The sequence below is a fragment of the Contarinia nasturtii genome, unplaced genomic scaffold, assembly GCF_009176525.2.
Source record: "Contarinia nasturtii isolate CC-2019 unplaced genomic scaffold, AAFC_CNas_1.1 Cnas_scaffold_220, whole genome shotgun sequence".
NCBI classification, from domain to species: Eukaryota; Metazoa; Arthropoda; class Insecta; order Diptera; family Cecidomyiidae; genus Contarinia; species Contarinia nasturtii.
In genome coordinates, this window is record NW_022197577.1 from 2,284,863 (window position 1) to 2,304,937 (window position 20,075).

General features: G+C 34.7%; 1 protein-coding gene across 5 annotated transcripts in view; it reads right to left on the minus strand.

The window, feature by feature from the left end:
• Nucleotides 1–20,075, minus strand: part of LOC116337173 (protein sickie) — a 246,185-nt gene that overhangs the window by 101,285 nt on the left and 124,825 nt on the right. For all 5 annotated transcript variants that reach the window (XM_031761547.1, XM_031761546.1, XM_031761549.1 and 2 more), the window contains one exon: nt 555–856. In XM_031761547.1, the coding sequence (XP_031617407.1) occupies nt 555–856 (302 nt within the window). The remainder of the gene's footprint in view (nt 1–554; nt 857–20,075) is intronic.

A 20,075-nucleotide genomic window follows, 5' to 3' on the forward strand; every position in this document is an offset into this window, starting at 1 on the left:
TTTACGCCATTCTCGAATTTGTCGTGTCGTACTTGGTAGTTCATCTCTAATAACAGTCCATACTCCTTGGTTGATTAATAATAATTCAATTTTGTATTTCCATGTATAATAATTTGTATTATTTAATTTTTCAATTTTTGGACTTTTCTCCATTTTGTGATTCAATCAATTTAATTTTTTTTTTTTTGTTCTTAACTTTATTCTTTTGTTTTAAATAGCGTAGTCTGGGCCCATAACCCTGTTGGATAATAAAACAACTGAATAGTTTGAACTCTATTGAAAGAATGAAATATATTTTTTATTTTTTAAATGACAATAGTATTTCATAGAATACTAGTTTGCAAATACTGAATCATACTTATTTGCAACATCTTTCATTATAAAAATAAGAGAAAAAGTCAATGATTTGTGCTTTTTCATGATATGGTGGTTTTTAAAAACTCCTGACGTTTATACCAAAAATCATCTAATCAAAAGTCCCACTTTTCTTTTAATAAAAGTCTTCTTTTTGAAGAAAAAAAATCAAATGGAGGAGAAAAGCTGAATGCACTTACCTATTCAGCATTTCGTTGGAAGCATTTACAGCGTTCGGTTGAAGTCCAAGTTGTGTTTGCTGAGTGAGTGGTTGGTGTGTCGGCTGCAGTTGTGCCGCTGCTTCTGGAGCTTGTGTTAGTTGCTTGTTGATGGAGACGCCACTCGTTTTCTGTTTGGACGCTTGTTTGTACACACTTAAAGCATAGAACAAACCTAATATCGACCGCAGTTTACCGGTGCATATGTCGTTCGTTGTAATTTCATCGAGACCACCCACGGCAAGTGTATGCAATGTATTCAGGCAATTGTTGACATTGTCAAACTGTGAATGAAGCGCGAAAAAAACGCGGAAAATTAAGATACAAAAAAGTTGAGTTACAAAAACATTGTTAATAAGAATGAAGACACACACAAAAAGATGCTATGCAAATGAGATGAATAAATAAGAATAAAATACGTTTGATTCTATTTTAGTTTTTGCCGCTGTTGCGACATCACTTTTAAATGGCTTGATTTCAAAGTCGATGAAGAAATAACAAAACGATTCGATTGAGCTGAAAAGCTATTCAATCCAGCTATTTATGAATGGTTCTTTAGATTGACTTGACACCCAAGTTTAATGGATGTGTTTTCTTTGCATCACACATCAATCGATTCACATTAGCCAAACTCGTATAAATCTTATCATCAAATGGTGAATATAAAAAAGAAAAACAAACGAGATCGAAAAACGAAATGATCATAAATGTTGATGGTTTAAATGAGAACAGGTTCGAAAATGACCACAGTGGATGTTCGTTTCAAATTTGATCACGCCGACTTATAAGTCAATGACATTCGCCGGTTAAAAATCCATTGTTTACAGTTTATGAATTGAAAATATTTCTTTTTCCAATGCAATGAGTCGGTATGAATTCAGAAAAAAAAAATCCGCGGTCACCAGTGCCAATTTCAAAGGAGAGACAGATTTTTGCTCGATTTTCGCCATATAAGTCTCGAATCAGTTTCGCTGTATACTTTTTGCGTGTCTGAATAATCGCATTTAAAATATATTTATTTTATTATTATTATTTGCAGTAGCGCAAATGCGAAGTTTACAAAACGCTGTAAATTGACCAAATAAAGTAATCGATGGCGTCTCGTTGATACGACCAGCTACGCATAAATTTGTTTTGTGCCAATTCTTTGCTAGTCTGAAGACGTATACTATTAGCTCCGGCTCCTTTTCGTTGTCGTAAATTCATTGCAAACCCCCGTTTTTTTTCCTTGAAAACGGCAATTTCGCCGATACGCATATTTCATTTCATGATGTTTGAGTGAAACTCGATTAATGTTCGCAATTGGAAGTTGCGGTTGAAGTGTTCAAGTGCTTGTATGTTCGTGGTTTGAAACATCGTTGTTAATTGAAAATCAGTTTGAATAAACAAACTTCAAAATATATGCGGACCACTTAATGCACACGCTCTCACTGAAATGTGATCGAACATCATGAACTCCTCTATTTTAATTGAAATTAATGAAGACATTTTGCAAAATGGCAGATTCGCTTGCGCTTTTGATAGACGATTCATAATATTTCGGAATATTGCAAAACAAACAAAAATTGAAAAATTTGATTTTTGCTCTGGTGTATTATTCATTCGAACTATAAATGGCATCGTTGAAATGGGGAGGGAATGGGAATCCGTTAATGAAAAACCCTGGAAAATCGAAGGGAATACTCGGCTTGAATTGACTGAGATTCCATACAACTTTCATTTAATACATCCATCAGTCGGTAGTACAATTTGGAATACTCAACTTTCGCCTGGGGAGGTAGCTCGGAAGATTTAAGGGGGGTATACCCCCTATTCCAATGAATGATTCGAACGCAGAGAGCACTTGTAGAACATTTTATAACTATGTATCGATGAGAATGGCAAACTTTTTCCAGCACACAGTTGTTGTGCTTTGGCTGCAAGTTACCATTTACAATGTCATAATAAACTTATAATGAAATAAATTGATTCATCATACTGAAGCTCCTTTTTTTGCTGAAGACGTTTTGTATTCAATTATCGCTGTTCAAGTATTTCCGACAAACGAATCATACTGTGCTGGGGCGGAAATGCCTGAGTCAGAACTTACTTGTATTAACACAAATTGCACTTAAAGAATTTAACTGGTTATAATAAGCCAAATATTGTAACACGTACGTAGAAAAAACGGCCAGTATTAATTAGCGAAGTATCAATAATAGTAATTGGTTCGCTGTATGCGCATCAAAGATGGAATAAAAGATGCCGCCAAGATGGTTGGCAATTCGATTGCCATATTTTGTTTATGTATTACCACACACAAATCGAGACAACAAAGAAATGCATATTTGAACAACACTAAGTCCAACAATAAATTGTATTTTATAGCAATATACAAACAATAAAAAGGCGGGCGAGTTTTGTCGATCCCATCGACTTCTATTATTTCGAATAGATGTCGAAACAACAACAAAATATATTCTTAATAAAAAAAATGTGGTGTGATGTTGCGGCTTATTTCTTCTTCAGAGAAATCATTGGTGAGTTCGACGCGGCATTTATGATTTTAAAATGATAAAACTCCATCATTTTTTGATTATCCATAAAACTGGCTACCGGCTTACTCATATTCGGAATGCGATCAAGTGAGAGATAAAAACACATTTTTCCCGCATCAATACAATGACCACTTATAGGCATGTGTTCGATTTACTAATCAGGTAGACTATATAGAGTTTCGGTCTGGTTGAGTTCACACTTCAGTTAAATTTCGGTTCGGTTGATTTGTTTTTCGACCGCACAACACCGATATCCAAATCTGTGTTGATACAAGATTATTATTTACACCTTTGGTGAAAATTATTTTGAAATTTTTATCAAGAAGTTAATCTCAATGTTGAAAACGCAATCAAAAGCCACTATTCTTAAGATGAAATAAGAAATAAACTGATAAAAGTCACAGATGAACATATTTTCGAGTTGAATGTGTATAACCCGAAAAAAATGAAATAAATATGGAAATGAAATTCGAAAATCAACGAGCATGGTAAAACAAACAAAAATTAAAAAAAAACTGGAACTGAACATAAATTTAATATTCTGGCATAGAATAGTGGATGGAAAGAAGTGAATAGACATTAGAGTCTTTCAATATGATCTTAAGGTCGTTGGACACATGCTGTGCGTATTGTATAATTTAGTTTGGATATTTTCAATATTCGCACCATCGTCGTTTCGATTCATGCTATACGTTTGTTTTGAGAACGAATCAGACCCACCAGCAATATCAATTCTTTTCCACTGTTCTTATCACATATCTGTTTCCACTGTTATTCGTTCAAGATATAGTATCAATAAGTGGTTTCACATCAAGACGAAGTTTATCGAAAGAAAAAACGATTATTGACGAAATGATTAATGGAATGGTTCAATAACATGAAAATTGAATTATCGCCCACTGAAATTAAAAACAGAAAACCACATTTTTCCAATTTCAATTTGCTTTCATTCTAACCACCGATCGCAAAATTCTGTAACTGACGAAGTAAATTGCGGCGATGACACACACCGTTGGAAACAAAAAAAAATTATTGGTTTTCATTAAAAATTCAGAGCATTGCAAATGGTCATAAGGTCATGAATATGAAAATGTGCCACTTGAAATTTCCGTCACATCGAAAAGTTTTTCGCATTAATTCTTCACGTTTTTCATTTTTTTAATTTGGAAAACGACTGTGAATTTATGAAATGGCCAAAAGTGCTAATTCCATTTCGTTCATTATGCACTTTAATTTTAAATGGGGGTTTTTCCCATCTTGTTTGATGAAACTTTGCGATTTCTTGTTATTTCATGCTCGTAAAGTAAAGTGCCTTCATTTCACAGAGAATGTGTTAAACAAAATAGTCGAGAAGAAATGTGCTAAAACCATAACATTTTATTGATTTAACACGTTTTTTTTTATTTTCTGGCTTTTGCATGCATCAACGACAAAGGCAAAAATGAATGAATGAAAAAAAAAACAATCTTTTCTATTTTCGGTTTAAAGTCAATGTCAGAAGCTGAAATGTGCTGACGATAATAATTGAAACACATTGAACCGAACATGACTCCTTTTGCATGCGAAATACGTTCGATGTATGGAAATTTATCGGAGGATTGCCCCGAAACAAATACTGAACGGAAAATTTATGGGAAAATGAAGAAGAAATAGACAATTTATTGAAGCAGATAAAAATCGAGCTCTTCGGCAAAGAGTAAAAAAAATCCTGCTGTTTCAACTTAAGCAGGGTCTTGCAAAACACAATTCACAAAATATTGTTTGGGACTTCAAAACTTTGTATGTAGACTCCATAGCAATTTAGGCAAAAAAATGGAAATATGTTATTTTGGAACCCTCTGTCACGTCCAGTAGAAATTTTGAACACATTTTGTGATACGCTGATTGTTACTGGTTAGGCATTGTGGATTAAAAAAACATCAAGCTCTATTCGAACTATCCAAACCCCACCAAAGGGCCTTGAAATCTGCCTAGCCCTGATCTAGACTTTAATGCATATTATTATCACACATCAATATTTTTTTCTTCTGATTCGACAGCACGCGAATTGGCAATGCGCTTGGATTCAGTGCTGTCGAAAGTAAAACAAAATTAAAATAGATTGCATGATCTGATGCACTTGGATATAAAATTAAAACAAATGCTATTGTGCGTTCAGTGAACGCCCAGAGTTAAAAAGTAACAAGCGACGACGGCGTCAGCGGTGGCATCGATATAGAAATGTATGAATTATTAGTGAGTGAAATTGGTTGTTGGTCTTTGGCATTGAATGTTCATCGTTATTCTCAAATGAATCGTAAACTATGCGAATTGAAAGTTTAAGTATTATTTCGATTGAAATGAAGTGAATACACGCTTGTTGCCACATGATCACAGCCAAATCACACAAGCAATGCCTTTTTCTTACCAATGGTTTGTAACAAAAGCAAACATTGTATCAATTCCCCAATGAAAAATTGAAATGTCGAAAAGATTTGTTTTGTCGAGTGATGGCAACGTACAACGTTTCAAGTGCAGCAACAAGTGCAATACACACAGAAAAAATTGCACACACGACGCTCGTACGAACAATTGCATGTAGAAAAGTTGAACACGTAGAAGAATAAAGTTAAATATGAACATTTAACAATGCCTTTAGGTTTCCGAGTCAAGACATGACATTTTTGCAATCAACTTGCAAGCGTCTTCTTCAAAATGAACATACGAATACTAAAATTAAGTTGGCAAGTTTAGAAGTCAGTGAAGAAGTTACACCAAGTTTATCTATTTAAATTGATATAAAAAAGTTGTTTGATATGATTTTCTATTAAAAAAGTCACAGGAAAAGTAAGAAAGAAATTGAACTAAAACTTTTGTGAGAAATTGCAATAATTATAGTGAAAATCATTTTTTTTTCCATTAAATACTCTTGACGAAATGAGTTCGAATTACGGTGAACACTTGGCTTGCAATGAATAATTACATTTTCAATGATTTCACTCTTGGCAAAGCGTAGAAAACATTTTAAGTGTGAAAATGCGATAAATCCATTTGGCATTCAATGTTATGAACAAAAATAAATCAATACGTTGAGTTGCATTTGTTGGAGTGGAAAAAAATTTCTAAAGAATAAAAAAAAATCGTCGATTGCCATTCTTGATGTTGGAGACGTTATCGAATCACTTCGATTTAATAAAGTGAAAGAAAGAAAAGAAATCGATAGAGTTTGGCCAAGAATATGCCACGAAATCCGAGATTAAATCGAAATATTTCACGGAGACAATTGTGTGTATTTTTTGTCTTCGCAACGAACATTTTTGAGATGATAGTTTTCATGTTGCCATATTATCTATTCACTGCATGTATTCTGCCAGCAAAAACGATAACGTAAACAAACGGCGCATTGTGCATCATACACACACACACACACACACAAAAGAACCGAAGTCGTGAGTCTATCGATGGACTATTGATATTTTTTCCCTTACATACTTGCAGATGGTTTTTTTTTCTGTGATTGTGCCTTGGATTGTGCGCTGAATAACCACAAAATGCAATAAACCGATATGCGATCGTTTTTAAACTAAATGAATACTCAATAATTTCTCAATGCGGTTGTACGAAAAGCACTTCAAATTTTTCTCTCTCACACATTTTCCAATAATATTTTGTAATATTTTTTACCATTTAGTGTGTGTTGCTTTGTAATTATTAAATTGAATGCATCCGATTCGTCTGAATAAGTATCAAAAGTTCGTTAAACCATTCTACACCGGTCGAAGAGTGTGTATGTGTCACATCGTTTGTTTGAATAACGTTCGATTTAACGTACGTGTGTTTTAAATCTATTTTTCTCCTTTTCTGTTGTGCACTTTTAATATGTAACCGTGCTCAATAAGAACGACCGACCAAAGCAAAGAACCGAACAATTTCGATGTCTTGAGCAAATACTAGAAACACCGAATCCATTAATGCAATGAATGGACTCTCTTTATTTGAAATGAACTTGAATACTCTTTCATTTAGTTGATGATAATGAAGAAAACAATGAACTTCTCATGAGAATATTCACGTTCTAGACGACAAAACTAATGAAATGACTTCGATGATCGGAATATCATTTGGAAAATGGTTCAATATAGATTTCGATGGAAGTTCATATCATTTTAAGATAAAATTGAAAATCAATGCATGAAGAAACATTTCGAAAAATAAATTCCGTGTTGTTGAAGACAATAAACAAATATCTCACGAACAACAGCGACTGATAAAGAAAAGAGGTTGTATGACCTTCGTGATATTCAAAATCTATTCAACAAACATAAGCCGACGATTGCATTGTAGACGATGACTTATGAGCGCAATTTCATCGCAAAAGCCATTGAAACATATAAATCATATCGAAGTGCGATAGTCATGTTATCGTGTTGCTGGATCGTATAAATTCTCTCTCATATATGAATCCATTGTGCATTGCATATCGTTGTGCGGTTTTTATCTATATTTAGAAAAACGCTGAGGCTGCGTTTTCAAAAAGGAACATTTACTATCACATTACGTGTACGATATCATCACCTTTCCGAGCCATTGTAAATGCCATGCGATAATGTATGTTTGGAGAATTGTGTGCCAAAAGGAATTTATTTGTGGAGCAAAGGTAACACACAAACAACCATTTCGCACAGAATGCGTCATTCAAGAATTAGGTACATGCGTGTGTGTGTGTGTATCTAAATGGTGTTTTGCATAAAAAGACACACAAAGGCCTCAATTGACTCCCGCTCTCTCTCTCTCTGAGTTAACATGAAAATGCATAAATTACATTCTAATAATGCAGTAAGTAACATTAGCAATAACATCAACCATCGTCATATTTACATTATCGCTCTGCACACCATGGGCGAAAATCAGGTAATAAAAGATATAGAAGGTGAACGTAACAATGGTCGTTAACGTTTTAAAAAAACTGCGTAAACCTTGCGTAAACATCAATAAATGTAATATGCAAGAATGTAAATTATTCATTCCTTCTAATTATCATCATCACAAAGGATAGTTGCTATAGCTAATTCCTTCGTGTTGCAAACACCTTCGCCGTTTGACTCGATTGAAAATATGCAATCGCGTTCTTCAGTTTTGCTCATTAAATCGAATCCGTTTCGCTCGATTGCCGTTCACCGATGGTGATATTGAATACGGCGGCGATTTCGAATCGAGCACAATTATGCCGCAGTCTTGTATATGTCTATTTATCTATTCTCACACACAGCGCACTTATTGTTTATTCTCTAATCCCTCGATTGCAAAACTCGATTTTCGCATTTCAACCAATTTCTTTTTCTGTCTTCAATACAATTCGCGCGAGTTTATGGCACAAAATGTGTTCGATAAAAGTTTTCATTTATTGTTTACATTTCGCTAAGCTGTAACTCGCGTGAACGTGTTGAATTTGCGCTGGTTGTTCGCCTCTCTCGAACAGGGATCGCGATGTTTTGCATTTCAGCCTCACAACAGAACTAAAATGAAAATTTTGTTTATCGATGATAAGCGCAACAATTCAGCATAAAATTGTGTTTATAGCTGGTTTTGCAATCAAAATACGAAACAACGAACTCCTGCACTTCTGGCTCGATGCCTAAAACAATGCCAGAAAATAGATTTCGTGTGATGACTATGGCAAAAGAATAAATAAAATGGTTACCGTTTTTCGTTATATTCCGAATTTCCGCAAACAAAATTTTGACTCTTCACCAAAAGCGAAATGCTTATAGGCACGTACACACAATGTGCTTCTACTGTTTAAATTGATTAGTACCGCGCGCGTTCTATGGCATACACAAACACACACGCTATGCGCTATCCATCGAACAAAAAACAATTGTAATCCATAACTGAATCATATGGCTTCTCGAGAAACAAAAAAGTGCCCGAACTGTGTGAGGTATATATCGAGTGCGAATAGCAATTTAAAATGATTTTCATACTCCTTTGCTCAGTTTGATTTTTCATATGCAGTTTGTGTTTATAAAACACGAATTATGACATTTTGGTCACGCTATGCAAATAGCAAACGGTCAACATGGCCATAATTCAATGGAAATAACATTTTACGTATAGATGTAAGTTTGCCAACGAGACTAATTCGGTGAATCGGACAGCTTAAATGATTTTATGAATAGAAAATGAGCCCGACGACAGTCACTGATTATTCAAATCGAATTTTTGAGGCGTCCGAATGAGCGAAAGAGCCGGAGCAGCATATGGTAATTTCCACATACATTTGGAAACATTGCATCGTACATATATAAACGACAACAAAGGTCGACGAAAAATTTACATTTTTTCATGCTCTCGATGTGACTTTTATAGCTGTGTGCTCATAACGGCGACGAAAATTATGATGTGTATTCAGATTAAAAGGCACATTTTGATAAATATGCATTCAGACAAATGCATCCAAATAAATGCAATAAGTTACACATCAAAATGCTACAGTTTTATGGTAATTAGGATAATTCTACATGGAATGGTGTGGTAAAAGCATTTCATTTTTTATTGTCGGAATGTCAAAAGGCCATTCTCGAAATTGTTAAAGCAAAACTCATGTAAAAGTTGTAAATATTAGAGTTTTGCATTGAAATGTGAATGATTTTCAAGTGTTTTTTACTCGAAATATTCAAATTTCCGTCTAAATTTCAAATTCCGCAGTTGAATTAGCCAAAAATTCATAATGCCTGGGTCTTTTTCCTTTTTTTGCATCATCATTTCTTTCGCATCCGACAAAAGAACCAAACAAGACGGAGAAGTATTTGCAACATATCAGAGCGGATAATAAGCGAATGAGAGCGAAATGAGTTGGGCTGGCTGCTCATTTTTTGTGCTCATTGTTTGTGGGCTGAAATTTATTCATGCATATAAATTTAAAGAGTCATGTGTCTTTGAATATTATAATTTATTGTCAATAATTTGTAACAATTGCTGTTGACGCAGCTTGGGATTCATTTGGTATGTGCATGCAAAATCCAAACCGAAAATCATAAAAAAAAACAAAGAGCAAACGTTCGCATATATATTTTTTTATGTTGCGTTCCAGAACGGGTGTAATTGTATTAAGTGGTTGTATATGCCTCTTGACACGTAACTTTTTGTACAGCGCATTAAAAAAAATCTATTCATATTCATTCCAGTCAACATTTTCGTGTACGGTCATCCCAAGAGCGCCTTTTATGCTCGCTAAATACGGATGGAACCGGAATAAGTGTTCAAACTTACATCGCCTGTTTTTCAGCATATTCACTGGAGTGTACACTGTACAGCGCACAAAAAACATCAAAATTAAAGGAGGCAGAAAAAACTTCTTGCATACTTTTTGTTCGGGTCTTTTTTTATGTGCAAGCACATTTGATCATTCATTCATCGTTTCGTTTTTTTTCCACCAAGATTGCACTGAGAATTCTTCTCGTTTATGTGTTTTTATCTTCTTCCAAAGCGTATCATCGTTCGCATGCGTTATCAATACATTATGATTAACCACTAATATCTCTTTTGGTTCGGATTTTTTTTCTCTTCTTTTGGTTTCGTTTCCATCGAAAGATGTTTCGGGTGTATTTTGTGTGCTAAACTTGATTGACGGCTGTTTGATACCAATTAATAATTTATTCAAGTACTTTCGTCTTCTTTTTCTGCGCTTCTCTTCTGCGCGTTATTTTTATTTGAGTATGGCCTCTTTTTTAAGTACACTGTTAAGAATTCTGAATCAGAGGCATAAAAATTGCCAACAGAGAACAGAAAGCAAAAGTATATATAAATAAGTGTCAAGGGATCATCAACTTGAAAAAGTTTGAACATCTTTTTGTTTCGCATCTACACGTTTCGAATTCTTCGAATAAATGAGCATGGATAAAAATAATTGATGACACAAAGTTTTTCATTTGACATGTTTTTGATCGTCGTACGATTCAGTTATATTAGTGTTTATCATCGTCATCGTTTTATATTATTAGCGTTCGTTCTATGTACAAAATTTACGTCGCACATGGCAAAAGGTTGCGGGGTATACAATGAATTTGTAAAGGTATTTCTCATTTCTTTAACAATTTAAAATCAATCACTGCGATAGATTGATAAAAAACAACATCGATGCGGGATTTGCTCGATATACAAGCAAGAGAAGAATGTTGAGAGTTCAAACGGTCGTCGCAAAGGTTCATTATTAATATAAGTTCACCTCGGGCGTTTGCCATCATGATTTTCCAATTATTGAGCTTTGAACTAGAAAATAATAAAAACTATATCGCTAATGAAGTTCGTGTCGACTCATTTTTTCTTCTCTTTCTCTCTCTCTCTTTCTCTCTCTCTCTCTCTCTCTCTCTCTCTCTCTCTCTCTTTTCACTAGTGAAGCTTCGCGACGTGCACACAAAACGTTGGTATTTGTAACCGAAAATCCATCGTTTATCATTTTCAGTGACTATATTTTGTGTTTTTAATTGAACATGAAGAAAGTGAACAAACGTTTTGTCGAGACTATGGTCTTTGTAAAATGTTGCATCAATTAGTGGTCAGTGAATCAATAGCATTGTGTAAGTTTGAATTGCTCGTTCGCTGTTCACTTCGTTTGGAATTCTTCAATTAACTAACGCGCAACTCTTTCAACACACATTTAGCTTGAATACATTTTGCAAACCGCAAATTCTATTGATTTTAGAACATTTTCGGAAGTGCACACACAACCTCACTAGTCAAAACAACAGAACTATTTTCGTTCATTGAACAGTAAATGAAACGCATACACTTGACTCACAGTCAGTGCGAAAACCAATCAAATATATAGAATAAAATACACGGAGAGAGACATGGACACAGTATGCTTTCGCAGCTGGTGCAATTTTGGATTTTAAATCGGTTATAGATCGTCGGCATATTTGGATGGTCTCGATATTGTTTTTCAATTGTGAATAGCTGAGGTTTTCGATTATGGCCAACAACTACCGGTACACAAACGTCACATCCATACACAATTGTATCGATTTGGCCGTTATATTGCAAACATTCCATTCATTTCTACCCGATTCTCATTCTACTTTATTCTCTCTTTCGCCATCTCTCTCGCCGTTCTCTTTGGCTCTTCCACTCGCTCTCTCTCTCTCCTTCTCACCGTTTTTATGATTTAGATTGAACGGAAAACAATTGGCCGAAAATTATACATCGGACGGAGTTAATTGTGCTTTGTGGTAACTGGTAATTCGTTGAAATGACAGAAACAGATAAACCAATCCCGAAGTGAACATGAATTAAATATTTGTGATAGATTATTTTTACAGCGCACGCAACACTTCTCAACCGTGGCAGGTAATGTATTCTTGTTCAAGTCACCGAACCAATTCGCGCTTATAAATTTCAAACTGCGAAAAATGATTGTTACATTTTTTGTCATTGAATTCAAGACGAACAAATAAACGTGCTCTTGAATGTGTTAATTTTTCAGGCTCTTTTGAAGCCAAACTGTGTTATGATGATGAATGAATTACTCGGAATGGTTTTCAATGGAATGTTCAATTCTATGAATTCGATACTCTTGATATTCTTCTTATATGTCTATATCGATCAAACCGAGTCAGCGTCAATGACGCAACGATACAAACGACCTTGTTATAATGACTCTGTATTCAATTTCCATTATTATTCATCGGATCGTTGTCGAGCAAATGACTCTTTAATTAGATTTTCAACGACTCGAATACGTGAATATTCGCGTTTTTTACGGTTTGTGCACTTTACGTTTTTTTTATGTGTTAAGCCGATGTGAATCATATGATATCGACGAAAGAACAATACTGATTTTTTTTTATTTTGTTTCTCTCTATGTTCTAGTCACTGCTCGTTTGACTTATACATCCGTTCAAACAATACATTTTTATTTCGCACAATTAAATGGAGCTGTCGTTCATTGTCGTCAGTGCTAATAACAAAATTCTTGAAAAAGTTAAATAGTAAATTTTACTCAGTCAATCGCATTGTTACTGAAAATCAACAACTCTTTGAATGAATATTCATGATAAATTTAAGTTGAAAATGTACGCCCCCTTTCCACTAAGATGTTTACATGGCAGATAACAAACATAATGGTGTTTCTCAAGGGAAAAAAAGAGAACAAAATATCGAAAATTCGCATACATAATGAATAAATCTATAAATTAAGCAAAAAAGAAGACTAAAGTTGCATGTGTTTGCTCAATGATTTTGGTTCGGTATTCAAAACAAATGAACGAGTAACGAAAGAAGCAACGTGGAATTTGTTGCATTTCAATTAACTTCGTTTTCTTATATGATACTCATATCAAATTTGAACAAAAAGAGCAACGAAAAGGACGTCGTCGAGGGAAAAATCAAAAAGTCACACACGGAATGGATCGTTGAATAGTTCTCATGAAATATTGCATGACTTGTCTAATCGACGATTTTGTTCGTTTGCATTCTAATGAAAAAAAGACCTGCAGTCCGTCTTTGGATCACAAACATTAAGCCAAAAGGGTTTAAAAAAACTATGTTTTTCACGACGATAGACGAGTCGAAAAGAAATCATTATGAATGAAGCGCAAATGAATGTGAACGCAAATTCTCGCTTCCAAAACTACTAACTGTCCTGAATGAATGTTGTTTTGCATTTTTTTTTTGCTTTAGAGCATAAAAACACATCGAGAAGAAAATGACGTGTTCAAGAAATGAATCGGGTATGCAGGCAAACAACAAATGCCAGCGGCGATTTTGCGCGATGTGTCGTGTTCTTCGTTTTCGTTCTTGTGTATACACTTTGCGAATTTTTGATCGTTTAACTTTCATTGTTCTCGTGGGCAGTGTGTTTGTGAGTTTTGTTGTTTTTATTTAGGTTTTAGTAGCCAATTCAAATCGAAGCGATAAGAGACGTGCGGATGTATAATGTGCAGCAAATGGTCATGTGAAATGAGGTTGAGTCGACTGTACTGAAAAAAGAACGGATATTGCCAAGAAATACACATACGGTTTCGCATTTTCATGTCATAAAAATAGTCCCAATAGTGTGGTTCAGTGTGTTTTGTATTTAATAATCTCAAAAATAATAACAGAGAACGGACACTAACGTATGCCTTTCAATTTGCTACTCTCAATATATTGCACTTTTTTCGCTTTTCTTTTAAGTTGTGCTTTTTTTAAAAAAAAAAAAACTTTTTTTTTCTGTCGAAATGGGTTGTTCGAGCCGGTCGTGTGTGAGAATTGATGCAAGAATATCCACACGAATGCAAACTGAATGCCAAACTTCTTTCCTTATTTAGACATGAGAAAATATTATAAATTCTCTTTCTCTGTTTCACACTCACTTCGAGATGCATCTTTTGTTGATCGGTTTATTCGCGCTCGATTTCTGTGTCGCGGTCTTTATTTTTCTGTCGCTCGAACATTAAAATCGGTTACGTAAACGATATGTGATTTTTGTACCAAATGAGGAATATTGATTATATTTCGGCTGGCTTTTCTTTATGCTATGATCGTGCAGATCGTGCTTGATCGCTGTTATGCGGTTATGTTGTTAAAGAGAAGCCGAAATATCGTCGCCGTTTTGTTTACAAGAGCAAAGGTTCACGCTTCAACGTGATTTATGTGCTGTGCATTTTCTTTCAGTTCACACACAAACACACCGAACGTCTTTCATTTCACAGTGAAAATGGGTCGACGGCATGACTTGTGTCGTGTCAATTTGTTTTTTTCTTTTGCTTTGACATACAAAGTGTGCAGGCCTTCATCTTATTTAAATAAATTCAACATATAGAAAAATAGCTCTGTTTACAACGTATAAGTACTATTTGCCGTCGTTATAGTCGCCATCACAACCAATACATCGTTTATTGCAATGAACAAACTCAAAATGTTGTTTTCTTACAAGCGATTAACCTCTTCCATCATCCGCGCAATTTCAATAAGAATGAGGATTATTTTCATCCTGAGACCGATTTGACTGCTTTACCTGTTACCATCGGAAACGAACGAGACATTGTCATCATATTCTGTGCAAACACTATATATATATGAAAAGGACTTAAGTCAATATTTGACTAATGCAACACCTTAAGTATTTTCAATGAGAGAATCTTTATCACTGCATTCGCATCTTAGATCTTTTATTCCAGTCGTTTTTTGGCATTTAAAGTGAGACAAAAATGAGCAAGAAATGACGAAGTGAGAAATGATAACATTCACTCATTCGATCAAGTGAACATCATTTTGTGAAATGTAAATAAATAAAGTTAAAGATAAACTTTCATATTTCTTTATTCCGTCGTTCGTTCGCTCGTTCGCTGATTCAGCAGTTAAATTGAAGTACTGTGGAAAGGTCATAAGGTATTATTTCTGCTTAGCAAACAGCCGGAAGAATTGACTTTTGTCTTCGTCTATTTAACGACAACGCAGTTAATTGAATAGAGTCCCGAAATTCAAACCCAAACGCTTTGTTTGCATTCAATTTCGTTTTGTCTCTTAGCTCACAGCTCAACCGAATCCAATGAGCAAGACAATTCCATTTAAATGTCGTTGTTGTTTTGTAGACATATACGATGTTGAAAAGGATCCACACAATTCATTATGAAAGGAAATTCTTAACATTTGTGTGTCAGTGACACAATGTGATGATGACTTTTCCCAGCCCCCCGAAAAAAAATGCAATGAATCTTTCAACAGTTATTCCGAAATGACTTAAAAGCAAATATTGAACCATTGGATCCTTATTTATTTCGTTTTGTTGACTTTTCACCAAAACTCATCATCGTTCGGCAAAGGCATTCGAATATATAAATGAAATCAATCGATATTTAAACAAACAAAAAATAATACAGTGTGAGAAGTTTTTCATTACAGTTTATTTGAATATGATTTTCAACAGTCCCATACTTGAATTGAAATGAAACGAAAACGCACCGTGCATTGTTGAGATATTTGTGATGTAAGAGAAGAAAAGAATAATGAAATTCTGTTGCACATAAATCAATGTCGGTGGCTATTAAAGTAGCAGTGAATTTATTTAATATCGTTTGTGACAATTTAAACCATCGTCCAAAACAAAATATCAAATAAGATCAATAAAAATCAACTGAAATTGGTCCTAGAGATAGCATCGATGTGCGTGTGGTTTTGGAAAAGAAGTGGCAGCCGATGCGATTGAGCGAGACGAGTGCAACGAACGTCAACTTAATAAAGTAATAAATGGAATACAGGACACATAAAGACGGGACCGAAAAGACGAGAAACAAACTTTAAAACCAATTTAAACTTATGATGTAGTTTGTGATACATGTGTGAAAACATCAACCTCACCAACCTTTCTTCTTCACGTTAATAATGCTGCTGTTGCTGCTGATGCACCACTTGAAGCTGGACTTGATCTGTTTTAACAATTTTTTTTTCTTCTCGTTCGTCTTATTCAATTTTATTTACTTTTTCCGATTATTTCGTCTGTTTCTCTCAATGTAGAATTCGAAAAGCGACAAAATCGGTTGACATAAATTTGTGTTTGAACACACGAAACTATCTGCTTCTTCTTCAATTCCAAAAACTTAAACGAGATTACTTGCCGTTGCCGAGCACATTTAATCAATTTTTCTATTTTCTACAATTTGCTTTCAATTTCGATTCGTCTCCGACATTCCCGTCGACGATACGTGAGTATGTTTTGGCGTTTGATTCTGCACAATTTTTTTCACCGATTTTCGAAAAAAAAATGTTTGCTTCTCGAAAATTGTCGTCGTCTATTGCACTGTTCTCGATGTAGTTTTTGCGCAATTGAACCACGTTACCGGTAAAGGAAAAAAAATCGCGCCAACAACGAACGATTCAAAATAGTTATTTTTTTCGTTTTCGTTGGTATGTTGTGGCGTCACATGTATTCTTATGCTCAATGGCAATCAATTGCAACAAACATGCACAATCTCATTCAATGTTCACGCTTAAATTATCACTCCTCCCACCAAAATCGTACACATGTTTCATACGTGAACTTCGTGAACAAATTGAAACAATTTACACCGTAAATATTGGAAATGGTCACTGCTTTTTTTGCTGTTGAACAAAATTTCTTTTCTTGCATTGAACAAACCAAACCTGTGCAAAAATATCGTTAATTTGACTGCTAGAATATATTCAATTACACTCAGTTTCGATTTAGACACACACTGTCAATTCAAAATGTAACAACTCTTCAAAAAGAAACCTTCTCAATATTTGAAGCACTCAATGCATCACATCAAAACAACAGATGGAAAAACCGAAATGCACGTTAAAATAAACAAAAATTGGAAAATTCGATGATATCTACACGAGAGCAGCGAAAAAAAAAACAATGCACATTCCACCAGAAACGGAGTGTGATCGATCGATGTTACGCGCGTAACAGTTGGTTCGAAACTGAAAATCGAAAATATCGAACCGCAACAGCGGGTATGTACGAGCCGCGTGCTACACAACAATCATTCGATGCCTTTTGTATACATCACAAACTATGCGAAGTATGGAAGAAGAGAGAAAAGAAAACGAACAAGAAAAAGACAAATACAACACACATAACAAATATACACATAGTGTGTAATACACAAAGACGCGAAGTGTAAGAGTAACACACGATAACACACAGAAAGCGGCGAAAACAACAACGAATTTCCAAAACGAACGTTTTGTGTATCAATGAATGTGTGTGTACGAATGAAACGCGCTGTTAGCACAAAGTAACATTGACCGCATATTCCACACCACATATCCTCCCGATTCCCGAGTAAAACCAATAACAATAATAATCCATTAAGAGCATTGAACGATTCGTCTAAAAAAATTGTAGTTGTTGCATTTTCACATGCACAAACGAAAACTATCGATGTATGTGTTGATGTGTGCGGGTTGTTCATCGAGAGATCTAATCGGGAATGGATATATGAGTAAAAATCACACTTTAAATGGTATGAAGAGCAAAACGATTCAGTGAGTGTGGAAAATATTTAAAAGGATTAACACAAAATTGTAATGTCATTCAGAAATGATAATGTCACCATGTAATCGCTGCCATTCTTCTTTGGAAGTGCATTCAGTATGCAGTGCGTTTAATAGCCTGTCAACAGTTGTTTGTCTCACTTATGGTACTGTACAAACAAAAGGCGAATCATTCTCAAATGATAAACTTTTTTAACAAACAATCTCATTAAAATCGAATACATGACGATGTTTGCCATTTTTTTCATTCTGCGATTTTAATGAGAGAAAGGAGGAATGAGATAGTAAGTTAGTGGATTCTGCAAGTGTTTTGCACATAAAATCCATAAGATGTTAATTCTTATTCTTATTTGCTGTTTCAATGTGTGCAATAAAACCAACGACTAAATACACAATCTTATTTGAACGAAGAATAAAAAAACTCAAGTCAAAACAAAAGACATCAAGTGGAGATAGCGAAAGAGAGAGAGAGAGATAGAGAGAAAAGAAAGAGAGAGATGCGAGTGTGAATCAACAGGGAACTGCGAAGGCTGCGTGCGGTTTATTGAACATCAAGTGGCTAAATATTTATAGCCAGAGCAATATCTTCGTCGAAATCAAAAGTGGTTTGTGTGTGGCGTGATTCGTTCAGCACACTATTTGTATTGATAATAAAGTTTTCATCGTATAAAAACAAAAAAAATATTTATGTATCAACCGATTCGTGACACTCATCAGCAATCGAAATTAGTGAAGAACAAAGAAATGTTGACATTCGAAATTTGAAATTGGCCACAAGAAAGAATGCGACAACTTTTGAATAGATTCAATGGTCATTCGGGTCGTCATAATACCACCAGTATTCCAAACAGCGAGAGCACATTAAAACGGATAATATTAAGTTGCTCGATTGATAAGAACGAATAATGTGAAATGTATCGGCGCCACGCGCGCCAATCAACTCATTTCTAAAACGAATTAAACAACGTAGAGAAAAGAAGAAAAAAAAAACAAATCAATAAATCGGCATTTTCGAACCATAAAACTGTTCGAACTTAAATGGAATATTTAACAAAGACGATATGACGAGAGAGCAACTTTGTATTCGACAAACAGAATTTTTTTTCGATAATTTATTTGCGGTATTTTGTTAATCAGTTATGATGACATTTTACATTGAACGCCGAGTTTTTCTAGCCCGAATTTCCAAATTTCATAATATAACATGATTTACGTTGAATGCGGTTCATAATCGACTTTTGAAATTTCGGTAAAACAATGCCATTTCAATGGAAATAAATTGAAAATATTATTATGCGGCAGATTCAATCGCTTTCGGTTTCGATGAATAACGCACCAAAACGCTTATTGTTTCGGTTTCAAAGTAAATAGTTAGAAAAATGTTCTCCGTGTTCAATTTGCTCAAGATACGAGTCGTACGACCGAAAGTCATAAATCATCACATTCATGAATCTAGAGTCAACAGAGTGTGTGTACAATGTAAACGATTATTATGTTAATAGACTGCTGTTGGCTTGTTTTGGTTTTCGGCCAATTTTGAGTCGGTGTGTGTGTGCATGTATGTTCAAACCTTTTGCAACCAATTCAAAGGCGACATTGCGCTGGATTGAATTAAGATTTATTTTCTGCAATTCAAGTGCAGGAACATTCGCATATATTGCAGTATTTGTACGATCCACAATCTAAATCAATTACCCGCCCAAACATTCGGTTTTAATTCGAAAATTAATGAGCTTGATTTTCACTTGGCTGCAATGGTTGTAAGTCATTGCCTGATGCAGATAGTACAAGTCGTCAATAAATTGCAGTGTTTACTTCAAAGTTATCGCAATGAACTCTCTCGGTTTTATCTCGGTGAAAATGTGCAGAAATTGAAACTATTCCAAAACTTTCCCATGTGAAAATAGTTTCTGGCAGTTCGTTGCTTTTTTTCACTACAAAATTGTTGGGTTTGTTGCCATTTAAGGATTCAATGAAGGTATTT